This window comes from Lycorma delicatula, chromosome 2 (assembly GCF_047948215.1).
Source record: "Lycorma delicatula isolate Av1 chromosome 2, ASM4794821v1, whole genome shotgun sequence".
NCBI lineage: Eukaryota > Metazoa > Arthropoda > Insecta > Hemiptera > Fulgoridae > Lycorma > Lycorma delicatula.
The window spans coordinates 14,302,231-14,315,086 of record NC_134456.1 but is presented as its reverse complement, the minus strand read 5'-3'; the positions used below and the strand labels follow the sequence as shown (position 1 = coordinate 14,315,086).

General features: G+C 28.5%; 1 protein-coding gene across 5 annotated transcripts in view; it reads right to left on the bottom strand.

Annotated features, from left to right (window-relative positions):
- The window catches only part of LOC142320479 (telomerase reverse transcriptase-like), a 56,190-nt gene extending 43,336 nt beyond the window's left edge, over window positions 1-12,854 (bottom strand). For 3 of the 5 annotated variants that reach the window (XM_075358308.1, XM_075358311.1, XM_075358312.1), the window contains exons 1-2: window positions 12,160-12,854; window positions 5,940-6,881 (exon numbers count right to left, since the gene is read on the bottom strand). In XM_075358308.1, the coding sequence (XP_075214423.1) occupies window positions 5,940-6,857 (918 nt within the window). In that variant the 5' untranslated portion in view covers window positions 6,858-6,881; window positions 12,160-12,854. Of the gene's footprint in view, window positions 1-5,939; window positions 6,882-10,029; window positions 10,103-12,159 lie in introns of those variants that run through there. The other 2 variants (XM_075358309.1, XM_075358310.1) reach the window with 2 other exon arrangements.
- Between the last annotated feature and the right edge of the window lie 2 nt (window positions 12,855-12,856).

The following is a 12,856-nucleotide window of genomic DNA, read 5'->3' as shown; positions in this document are numbered from 1 at the left end:
AGGGCGCTCATCATCTTGAATGTCTTCAAGGCCCTCTTGAAAACATTTGTACCACTTGCAAATGCTTGTTTCATTCATAGAAGAATCGTCAAGAGCAACATTCAATATTTCAAATGCAGTGCTGCACTTTATTCCATTCTTAAAGCAAAATTTAACGCAAATTCTTTGTTCCATTTCTTTCACAAGTTAAAAACAAAGAATAATAAACAATAAACTACATATCCAATATGGGTACCAATGTAAACATACATTAGGGACAAATGTAACAATAAAACAAAAATAATTGTAACAAATGGACTTATAAAGCATTGGAAATTTAAAAATTACACGTTTTTTTATCAAACCTTGTATAAACTCTCTTCTCACTATCTCTCTTTCCTATATACATATACAGTTGCAGTTTACAATCTTCCTGCCAAACTAACTTAAACATTATTAAAAAAAAGGTATATTCTGAACTGTTTTGTTGCTTTGTGAAGGTTAGCTTACAAGCTGCTTTAACAGCTATACTATTAGATAAGTACTTAGGATTACTATGTGGCTAACAACCCAGTACAAATCAGACAAATATATTGCGATAACTGTAAAAAAAAGATGAGTACTGCTTGTTGTGGAAGAATTTAAGTCAAGTAATTCATATTACCAAAACACGTTTACTTTAATGATATAACAAACTTAGTTGGATAACATTTAAAATTAGTATTCTGTAGTTTTGAAGAAGGCATTTTATAAGTGTTCATCAATTAAAGGCATTGTAATAGACATGAAGCAAATAAACAGACAATTAAGGACAGTGCAACATGGAATGAAAAAATATTCCAGGACTGACATCCCAACCCCATAGGGGAAAGACACCCACCTTGTGACATTACCTGTCGCCACATCACCCCTCTCTGTTCCAAGTCCTGAGGGGCTTTACCGGAGGTGGTCTATAGATCCTCTAACTGATTACATCTCACAGTCATCAGCCAGGCCTTGGTCGGGATGCCGCCAATGTAAATGCCTTGGCAGAAATTTGCATCAATAAAATACAAATCAAATTTGGCCTTCACGTAGGCCTCAAGGACTGACAAAGTTTTATAGAAAGACGGCTGATTGTATATAATTTTTATTAAAAAAAAAAATAATGTACCTGACTGAGTAAAATACTTAAAATGGCAGCAGGAAACTGTATTGTACAGAGAGCAAGGGGAGAAGATGGGCACTGAACTAGAAGCCAATATGGCTGGCCACAAACAGTTACTATTGGATTGATATCAAAGATGTTTAATAAAAAAGAAAAACCTGCTGACTGATGGGACAGAAGTTAATGGAATAATTTAAAGCGAGGGCAAGAGAGATTGTGATTGATGAATAAGAGGTATATATACTTATTATGAATTGCTATACTAGTAAGTAATATATAAAATATTTCTATTGAACTCATCATTATTTTACTCCTGTTGACGAAAAATCTGGAATAAAACTGAATAATAATAATAAATCAACAGACTAATAAAAAATAAAACAAAACTTAATAACAAAGAATGCCTCACTGAAAATAATATGAGGGATGTCAGTAAGTATGTTACTAATTGATTTGGATAGTTGAAAGTAGTAGCAAGTTAAAAGTATCATAAGTTGATGGCACAATTCAGTTTGAAGATATTCAGTTACCCAAATAAACTACAAGCACAACTCTGTTTATAAATGATAATCATGCTCAATAAGTCTACATCAAAGAGCAGCACACTATTGCCTTTTTTTGTGAGTAAAATGATTTCCTACAAAGAATATGTATAAGGAAATGTTCCCTATTTATAATGAGAATAGTTTATAGTATTAACAGTGAGGGGGTAGTATTCCATTTTAATTCAACAAATGATCAGTGCATCACTATTTTTGATTTTAATGATATTCGGTATATGATAACTACCCACCTTTTAGTGGTTAAAAAATATTTTTTCTAGAGTAATAAACTATTTTATAACTTGCAAACAGGAAAAAACAGCCATTTTCATCACTTTTTCCATGAGCTAGAGCATTCTTATTTTACCTCGTACAGAGTCAAAAAGGGGTTTTTGGGAAGAGTAAAGGTGAAACTTCATCTTAGTGTACTCAAAATTCATTTTGTTAATTAACCAAATCTTGTAATTTTTACTGAAGTTATGTTTACAAATTGTTATTTCAAATTTTGGGTCCAAAATAAGTAATGAAGGGCTTAAGGTAAAAGGCCTGTTTTTTTACCTTTTAACTCTTAGGTAATAGTTGTACTTATAAAAAAAAAATGGGACTATTACCGAATGTCCTTCATTAAAAAAGTGGTCGCCAAATCATAAAATTTTGAAAATGTCCCATTTTTGGGGCCCAAAAACCACATGTGGACAAGTGGCAAAAATCTGAAATTTTTACAGCAGTAAGTACTTTTTATCTACCTTAAAACCATATAAAATTTATTTTGTTACTCAAAGAGGTTGATGAGTAATGAAGCAAACAAAACCACTAAAAACACTGTTCCTTCTAACTGTCAACAGCATATCCAAAAATACTGATGTTATGTATTTTTTCAGATTATAAAAATTATAACTAAACTGATTAGAATGAATAAATTGATAATTAATAAATAGTAAATTGCAAAATGATAAATAGTCAATTACAAAATGATTATTCAAATTCAGTAAAAAATTGTTCAATTAACTTTTACCTTACTTTACTTCTGCTAATGGAAGTTATGAATAAATCTTGCACTTTTTGATAACAAACTTAACTAACATAACTTAGTGCTCCTGCCATTTTTTTTATTGTGTAGAACTGAGAAGTCCTCATTCATCTTTGGTATAATGAGTTTTACATTTTGGTGGGTGACACACAGAGTGAGTACCAGACCTACCAGCCAGAACACAAAATTTAGGTCTTAAATCAATAAATTTTGAAAAACCAATTTTTAAATTATGTTTTTCTTTGAAGGCTGTGTACAATTCTTCTAAGTTACATAAGATAAGCCTTTTTTGAATATTAATTTTCTTCCCGTCAGCTTGTCTTAGAGAGACACAATCCTTCTTGTCTGGCATCATTCTGGTTAAAATCTTGGAACATATTTAATAACATTTTCATCAATTATGTGACTGGGGTTCTTTTTGCTGATTTGTGGCAAAATTCAACTTGTTTTAAATAACTGTTGACAGGCTAAATACTGACTAACAGAAACCCATTTTGAATGCTCCAGCTGTATGATAATAAACTTAAAATATTAATTTTTTCCTGGGTTGATGTATTTGTTTCTTTATCCTTTATTTTAATGATTAATTCTTCATATTCCCTACCTAAATCAGCATAATTTTGTGGTACTAAACTGTTTTCTTGTGTAAAAATATTTAAATCAAAGGAATTGTTTAATTTACTAGCAACTGATGGTTACTTTTGTAACTTTATTTTTTTTAAATTGGTTCCTTTGCACTGCTCGATAATTTTTGAACCTTAATAGGATAAACGCCAATGCTGAACAAGTTTTATTCACCGACTCGACTACAACACATTGAGGCTCAAATATATTGACATTCCGGTTCACTTTCTGTATCATCTTGTGGTTTTTGTATTTTATTTAAGCATTTTGTACAGTGCTCTGCCTGGAATTAATTTTAAAATTTGAATTGCTTGTTGAAAGCGTCAAAGGTATTTCTCAAAGATATTTCATAACTGGTTTAGTGTGACAGCTAAATGGGTCAGAGCAACTCATTTCTCACTTTCTTATTAATATGAAAATATTTATCTAAATAGGTTATATGAAAAGTAGAGATATTTTTTGTTTCAGTACATCTGCTTCTTAAAGATATCAATGTTATTTGCTGTCCAGTAAACTCTCAAAATGCAATACTCACTCAAAGTGCAATACTGAAGATCTATGTAAGTCAATTTGTGACATACTGTTTCTGTGTGAATGCCAATTGAACACTCCTCCATAATCTGTTTTTACTTCCTTGTACAAAGTAAAGGAAGTATTGTGATTGCAAAAAATTTTTGTTTCCAGATTTCAGTAAAAATATCTATTTTGACCATTCCTGAATCCATTTTGACTAGTTTCAGCATGGTGTCTGTATCTACGTATGTATCTTGCATAATTCAATAACAAAAAAAAAAATATGAACAAATATCAGAAGTTTTTAATGAAATAAAATTTTATGTACTATTCATAAAAAAAAATATGTTAAATGTAATTTAATATGCATACAAACAGGTCATATGGTGTCCACATCACATTTTTAGAAAATGCAAGGGTTCTTACAATAACAATACAGTTAGTATAAATTATAAAACTACCAATTACACCTCACTTTGACTTATCCCAGTTTCTCTACAGCTAAAATAAAACTAAAAATAAAGATATCACATAAAAGAGAAGTTCACTGCTAATAAAATTACTTAATAAACAAGTGTACATTACCTAACCACAGTATTAACACTAGCAACTACACAACATATCACATTGAAATCAAAGCAGTAACTGAACCATCTACAATATTTACATTCAGGATTACGCAAACATTCATGTCCATGCATGACTATCCACTTTAGTTTTTAAACATGAGTTTGTGTATATGAGTCATACTTTAAGTAACAAATTATCTAAAATATAAGCTATCTTATTATAGACATATCAAAATATTTTGTAAAGTAGGCCTACATTATTATTTGAAAAAGTATACACTGTATACTTAGTAACAGTACAATTTCTTTTTATAAGTATTACTAGTACCTAAAAGTTAAAAGGTAAAAAACAGGCCTGTTACCCTAAGCCCTTCATTACTTATTTTGGGCCCAAAATTTGAAAAAAACTGTAATTTGTAAACATAAATTCAATAAACATTAGAAGATTTGGTTATGTAACAAAATGAATTTTGAGTACACTATGATGAAGTTTCCCTCTTTACATTTCAAAAAAGCCCTTTTTTACCTCTGTAAGATGTAAAATAAGAATGCTACAGCTCATTGAAAAAGGTGACGAAAATGGCTGTTTTTACTTGTTGGCGAGTTAGAAAACAGTCTATTACTCAAGAAAAAAGTTTTTTAAAACTATAAAAAATATTTTTTGGCCACTACAAGGTAAGTAGTTATCATATACCAAATATCATCAAAATCAAAAAATAGCAATAAAATTTTTGAAAATTTGTTGAATTAAAATGGAACACCTCTGGGCCAATAAATTTTCTCAAGGATAATTAAAAATTGATAAATGATTTGGTTACCCTGTTCAGAATGTAACAGAACAGATACTATAGCAGGTGAAGAAGATAATTTGAGCCGACAGACAGTGTATACAAACTTTAATAAACAGTTTTAATAGTTTAGGCTAAACAACATGCAAAACTGGTAAAATTTGTAAACGTTGTGCTTCAGGTGGATGCTCAGACAACTAACTGAATAACAAAATAAATTAAATAGAATTATGCCTGGAACATCTTCCTCAGTACAATTTAGAATTTTAACAGGATTGTTACGGGAAAGTAAAAATCCTGTTAATTAAATCATGGGAAGATCAACTGATATCTTGAGCTGCAATTTGAAGAAAACATTCAGACCTAATGACTAGAGAATTATTGCTCCATAACAACAATGCCAGATCTCACACAAACCAACCAAGTAGAAAATTTATGCATTCTATGTTGCCAACTTCTTCGGCTGTCTTACAGCTCCAAAGTGATTTTTACCCCGGCTAATTATTCATTTTATCAACCAAAAGAATTGTGTGCAGCAGGTTTTGGACAATAAATCAATGAATTATTAAATGTTTATTTTGGAGATTATATTGAAAAACATCTATATTTTAAATGCTTCACTTGGCATTTATTAAATATGTCATCTATTTAGTGAATTTTGTCATAATTGATTACAAACTACTGAAGAAAATACCAATCAACCTGAAATACATTAATTTTATACATATATGTTAATAATATCCTTACCAGATGATCAGGATGTTTAATGTCTAACAGTAGTTTAATAATTTTTTTACAATTTTTGTTTTCACAGTTTTTATATATAAAGTCTTTTAACATTTTCATAAAATTAGATAAATCAACATTTGTATAATCCATATTAACACCAACATTCTCTTCTAAGATACTTAACTGTAAATTTTTACACATATTTTCATAAACATCACCACTATTAACACAATTACAATCAGCAGACCAAAATCTGTATTTAACAGCACTCCTATTGTACATAAGACTATCCAAACTTAATAACAATGAACCATCAAATCCATATGCAGAATTAATTTTTTTATGTAGTGAATCTTGTTTGGAATTTTGATAGTTAACACTCTTTTTATGTTTTAAATCAAAAGTAACTGTCCTTTTATCTTTTAGGTGATTATTTAGAGGGGTAAAAGTTTTTGTAACACCATTTAGTACTCTTAAAGCACGTTCTTCATGCAAAACAATAAATGAATTACAATCTAAAGGTAAATATAATGAACAATTAAGTATTAAATTCATTAAACTTGTTCCAATTAAATAATAAAGCTCTTTCCATATAGTATTATCAAGTAAATTAAAAAGATTTGTTCCAGATGAATAAAACTGTGATCGATGATAAAAAATGTTTGTAACAGTAGGCATTATACTTTTAGTTAAACCAAAAGGAAATTTTGATGTATAAAGTGCATTTTTATAATCATTCCACTCTCCAGTGCAATTTTGATTAATATTATTGCATTTCTTTTTATTTGTTTCATCAACATAAATTAGAACGTCTTTAAACTTGTTTAAAAAATCCAGTTCACTTTCATCAACAATAATTAACTGTTTAATAAAATCAGTTAAATAATAAATTTCACCATGTGCCTTAATCAAAACTTCCATTTTTCCTACATGCATATAAATGTGGAATCTCACTAAAACCTACAAAATAAAGAAAGAAAAATTAACTTAAATACATTTGAATCTCTTAAATAGAAACTAAACTTATTCAAAATAAGTTTATAAATAAGAAGTTAAATTATTTTTTTATATAAGTTAATAAGATTTTTATAAATAACTCATTTTCAAATCAAGTGGAAAATTTTTTTCCAGCAGACCTTTTGAAAATCATTATACAGTTCCTTTTTCGGTGCTTTTATTTGAGGCAAGTCCAACACTAACAGCTATTGAAAAAGGAGCTCATAATTAGTTAAAAAAGTTCCTCTGTGTGAACAATTTCCTTATTATCTGAAAATAATCCATTTATAATGTTGAGAGAGTTTAAAGCATTACCATGTTTCATAATGCTATTCACAAAATAAAATAACTTTGAAAATCGTAAGACAAATTGAGTTTACACCTTTATAAAAAATATAAAATTCAATTTTTACATTTTTAAATGTACTTTCACATTGTCTTTTACAAAATATATTCGATCCCAACCTCATAGCTATTGTATATGGCATTGGTTTAACTCTTAAGTGGGAAGATAAAATGTTATGTAGTTATTATTGCTTACTTTCAATGTAAGCAATATAGAATCCATCTCATGCTATCTTTAATGTTTTGTCATATATCTTCATAAAGTTGACATGAGTGAAGGAAAAAAATTAAAATTTTGATTTTAATTGAAGACTATGAAGAGCATACCATATTACAAAGCAAATATTTTTAGTTGAACAACGAGATGAAACTTAATAACAGATCAATAATCAAGTATTTAAATGACTCTCTATCAAAATACGTTTAATTCAATAGGATTTCTTCCAACTAACTAGCAACATTTTTTTCAGAGAATTATCAGTAGCACTATTTTTAGCAATGTCTACCTTGGAAAAGGTTAGGAAATCCTTTAACTATATAATCAAATAATATTTTTAATCTGTGTTAAAAGTGAACATATGTTAATTAAGTTTTTAGAATGGACACCACTGGTAACTCCTCTGATGAAAGTGCTGCAATAAACTTCAGACATTCCTAGGATAAAAAGGTTCTAGTATTCTGGAAGGGAGTCATTTAAATATTTTTCTTTGGTTTTTTCCTTAAATATTCTGCATCATAAATATAGGTTGTATCCAATAAACTACATGATGCACATATAGAATGTTTACACGAGATCTTTTGTAAGGTTAAACGTGTTTATGAAGTTGTGCATTATCTACAAATTTTATAGTGTAATAAGTGTTCATTATCTTATACACCTAACAAATATAATCATTTATAATAATCTATAGAATTTATAATGATGAATGGAAAACTGCAATATGTAGTTGATAGTGAAAGAAATCTTAAGAATTAGTGGGAAATAATATTTTCAAAGTGAATTTTTAAATGGTATTGAAAAGGCTGATATAATAATTCTAATGCAACATTTCATGAATTAAATGTACATAAACTTAAGCAGCAGACTGCATTGTCAGATATATCAGGTATGTTAACATGTATTTAGAAATCCAGATCTGCCAAGTGTTAGAGGTGAAAGTACAGTAACCTACAACATAACCATTAGTTAGGAAAAAAGTCTTGAATGGGATAATACAGCTTTTAGAGATAATGAAGATACACAAAACAACAAAAGGAACACAAGAATGTCAGAGAGTACATTAGACAACATCCAATTGCAGGAAGGGCTTATGTCCTTTGCTGCTGGATCTTTTTAGTGGACTGTTGGATATTAAATAAAAAACCGACTGTTATTCATGGTTTATGTAAATTTTGGGATTGTATTCCTATCCAAATGAGTTTCCGGTGGTAGGAACGTGAAGGAACAATTATCTTATAATCTAATCTTCCATGACATATTCCCTTTCTGTCCAGAGTGAGCAGAAAGCCTTGTAATTAGGGACAATCCTCCCATACAGGTAGTTATTAAAAAAAATGTAGTTTACAGTCGTCATTAAAAAAAATAAATAAATTTACAGTCAAGTGTGGGTTGACCGGGCTGTCCTAGGCTGGTAGGAAGTGATTTTCCAGAATATTTTGTGTCTTCTTTTCTTTTTAACCTTTGAGTAGCCACTAGTTCTGAAAAGGACTAGGCGGGTGAAAAAACAGACTTCTACTGGGTGGTCTTGTCCTGTCTCTCTTCTCTTCTGTTAACCTTAGTTAACAGAAGACAAATTCCAGTTCTTGGAGAAGAGAGTCTCTTCTGAAAAGAATTAAGTACACAAAAAACAGGATTCTTTATTCTTCTTCTTACAAGTAAAGGATGGGTTACGGAAGACCATAGCACGTGTGATTTTTGACGCAGGTGGCAATACATGACCTAATGCCAGTATGTGTACATTAAATAATTAATAATTCAAATATATATTCACATCTTACTGATGTGTCCTGCTTTCTTAATCGTTTTTTTAAGATTTCTTAATCTTTCTTAAGAACCTGCCTGCCAGACGGATAGGCTGGCAAGATGTGTTTATTCACCAGAGAAAATTATGTTACTGTCTTTTTAACATCTCCCCTGAATATAGTAAGTAAAAGGTTACTAAGCCCACCAATAACCTAGTTATCACTGGGAAAGAAAATAAATTTTTCAATGAAGTAAAAACATTTTCATCTAAAAACTACTTTACCCTTTTTATAAATTTGTTTTATTACTTCAGATATCAATATCGTAACATTTTTTTTATTTATGAACTTTGCCTAGTATTAAACTACAATAATCTAATACCTAAAAAATAAAGGCAAATATTTTTTAACTAATCCTGTCTCTTGCTCTAAACAGTTTCCCACTAATAAGGCATGATCTAAACATCATTAATGTACCTGAAACACATACTTTTTTCTCATTTTTGAAGGAATTCAAAATTTGCAGTCAAAAACTGTAATTTGATCTAAAAATACTGATAAAGGCTTATTTTCCTGAATATAATTTCTAAATAAGTTTCTAATGCTGTTTTTGAAGATTTAGTTTTCATACACCTGTATTATTCAGATACTAATGTATAATACTAATTTATATGAAATTGTAATCTTTTTAACACTATTAATCTTTTAATTAAATAGGTCAACTTTTAAGGATGGAAGCAAACCTAAAGGTCTGTAATTTTCTGGTGTTTATTTATATGTACGTAAAGCTTACTTCGGTACGTACGTATTAACGCCACCACAGCTACAGCTTTATTTAAAAACAAAGTAGTCAATTGGATTTCAGTGGAAAATGGGCTGAAACAGATTCAAAACAGAATATAAATGATTATTTATATTTATGTATTTTATAAATATAATTTAACCAAACTTAACCTACCCTCGCTAACCTTGACTAATTGACACTGTAATTTTTTGAGTATTTATTTAATAAATTCAGTAATTATTGCAATTTGATTATTTAAATAATAAATAATTGTAATTATTGAATTTATTAAATAAATACTCAAAAAATTACTATGTTAATTAGTCAAGGTTAGCGAGCGAAGCGAGCGTAGGTTAAGATTAGTTAAATTATATTTATAAAATAAATATTTATTTATTTTTTTAAACTCTATATCGGCCAATTTTCCACCAAAATCCGATTGACTACTTTGTTTTTAAATAAAGCTGTAGCTGCGGTGACGTTAATACGTAAGTACCCTTACTTCCGATTACTTTTAGTTGTTTAAAGACTACTTAAGCTTAAAGCAAGGAATGAAGCAAATTTACTAATCGGCCTACTATTTTAAGATATTGCATCATCACTATTACATTTATTATTTTTTTGGCAACTATTTGTTGAATCTATTTCTTTAAGAAATACATGGAATTTGAGTTACTGCAAATCTGACAGAGAATCTGTTTGGTTCCAATGAAATTCTCTAATATTAATATATAAAAGAGAAATTTATCATTTTGAAAATTTGTATCTGTGAATGAGAAAAAATATGTCCAACAAAATCTTATTATCAGATGGTTTTAAAACCATATAAATGTGAATACACATTATTTTTATTAAAATACTAAGCTGCGTGAGTTTGAATATAATTTTTAAACTTATTGGGATTGAGAATTATTAAACAATCAGATGGAAAATGAACCTGAATTTGGAGAAGGAGAAATATAATAGTTAAATTAGATATATCAGTACCTGAAATCTATAAGATAAATCATAACAGTTTTAGATATTACCCATTTATATCTCTTGTAACAGTTTACCATAAAATGATTACAAATTTTACTCTGTCACTAAATGAAAAATTAAAGAACATAAAGAAATGGTTGAATTTGTAAGTAAATTTGATGAACGAATTCACCACTCCAAATTGGTATGTCGGGAATATGACTATTAACCATCATTTGTTAATAATCTTACCAAAGTTGTACACTGGAATGGAAAAATCATGAAAAAGTTATTTGTCTACATGTTACAGACATATAACACTGGTCTGTAATATATATACAGGATAAAATGACATATATCATATTCCCAAACTAATAACTATTTTATATTATATAATGACATATATCATATTCCCAAACTAATAACTATTTTATATTATATAATGACATATATCATATTCCCAAACTAATAACTATTTTATATTCCCTAATTATTTTACTTATTATATTTGGTATATATTGATATATTATACAGAATAGGTCGGTAAGCAGACCTACCTAACAGTATAATTCAATATGGTGAGATAACATGCGACAACAATAAATGATGTATTAGATTAGTTCTAATCTCTTCTAGATATTAAAAATATTTCGATTTTATACAAAAAGGTTTTTACCTATTACAAAAACAAGTAATAATAAACAAAATCCAACTTAGTTACTGTTAGAATTGGCTAAATTTATATAAAAAATTGGTTAAATGTTTTTTTCTTTATCAACAAAGGTATTCTTGATGGTTGACATTTATCAGCCATTAGTGATTGGCAGGTACTATGAAAATAGAAATTGAATCAGCAGAGAAGATCTGATCACTAACTTGAGGACATTGAAAAAATTTCTACTTCTTGTATTTTTTTAGTTTTCTTGTAAAGAATTTACAAGTCAAGTGCAAAGTGTTCAGTTTGTGTGTTCTAACATTAAAAATATCTGTTTAATATCATTGTCAAACCCTTGTATGAAAAGAAAATTTATGATACACTCTACAAACTAGAAACAATTGTTTTAATCTGTTTTTTCATGATTACACTTATAAGTAAATGAAATAACCCAAGTAGTTGATTTAAGAAGGCTATTTTTAATAAAGTAATTACATACTTTTACATTTTAAAAGAGTAACATTATAACTACAAACCCTTTAATAGTAACAATTAGGTAATCACAGTATAAATATTTTTGGTATTTTAAATGCCACAGAACTTTCCAAAATTTAAAAAACCACGCACTACATAGTTGACGGTTATCGGAGTCTAAACGAATGCATATATTTTTAAGATATATTCCATATATAAAGAAAATTATACCTCGTTGCATGTAATATATTGCAGCAAAAATGTAACTATAAAGAATTAATTAATACGAAAATAAACACTACAGATACAAAATTACCGATGATCATCAATAACACACACTACTTGCCGAAATCAACTAAACCTTTTACAAAAGCGATAATTAAACACCGATTGAAAAATAGTCGTTCAAAAGAACGTCATATGGTAGCAACAACTAGATTTTTCATGGATTTGTAGTTATCAAACTTAAGAAAATTATTCTATTATTACTTAAATAAATCAAAAAGCTCAGTTTTTGTTGTTGTTTTATAGTTAACATAATTTAATCCATATTTGGTAATAACTATTCCATTTAACATTTCAATACTTTTAATTAAACTATTAAAATTCGTTTAAAACAGTGGAGCTCCTTATAGAATAACACAGACATGGTGTTTCCTTTTGATTAGAGAAAAATAAGATTATTTTTTCTATAATCTTCATTCGAAGAAGGTTCTATCGTTTTAATTTTATAACTCTAATGCAGGAATGGCTCTCATA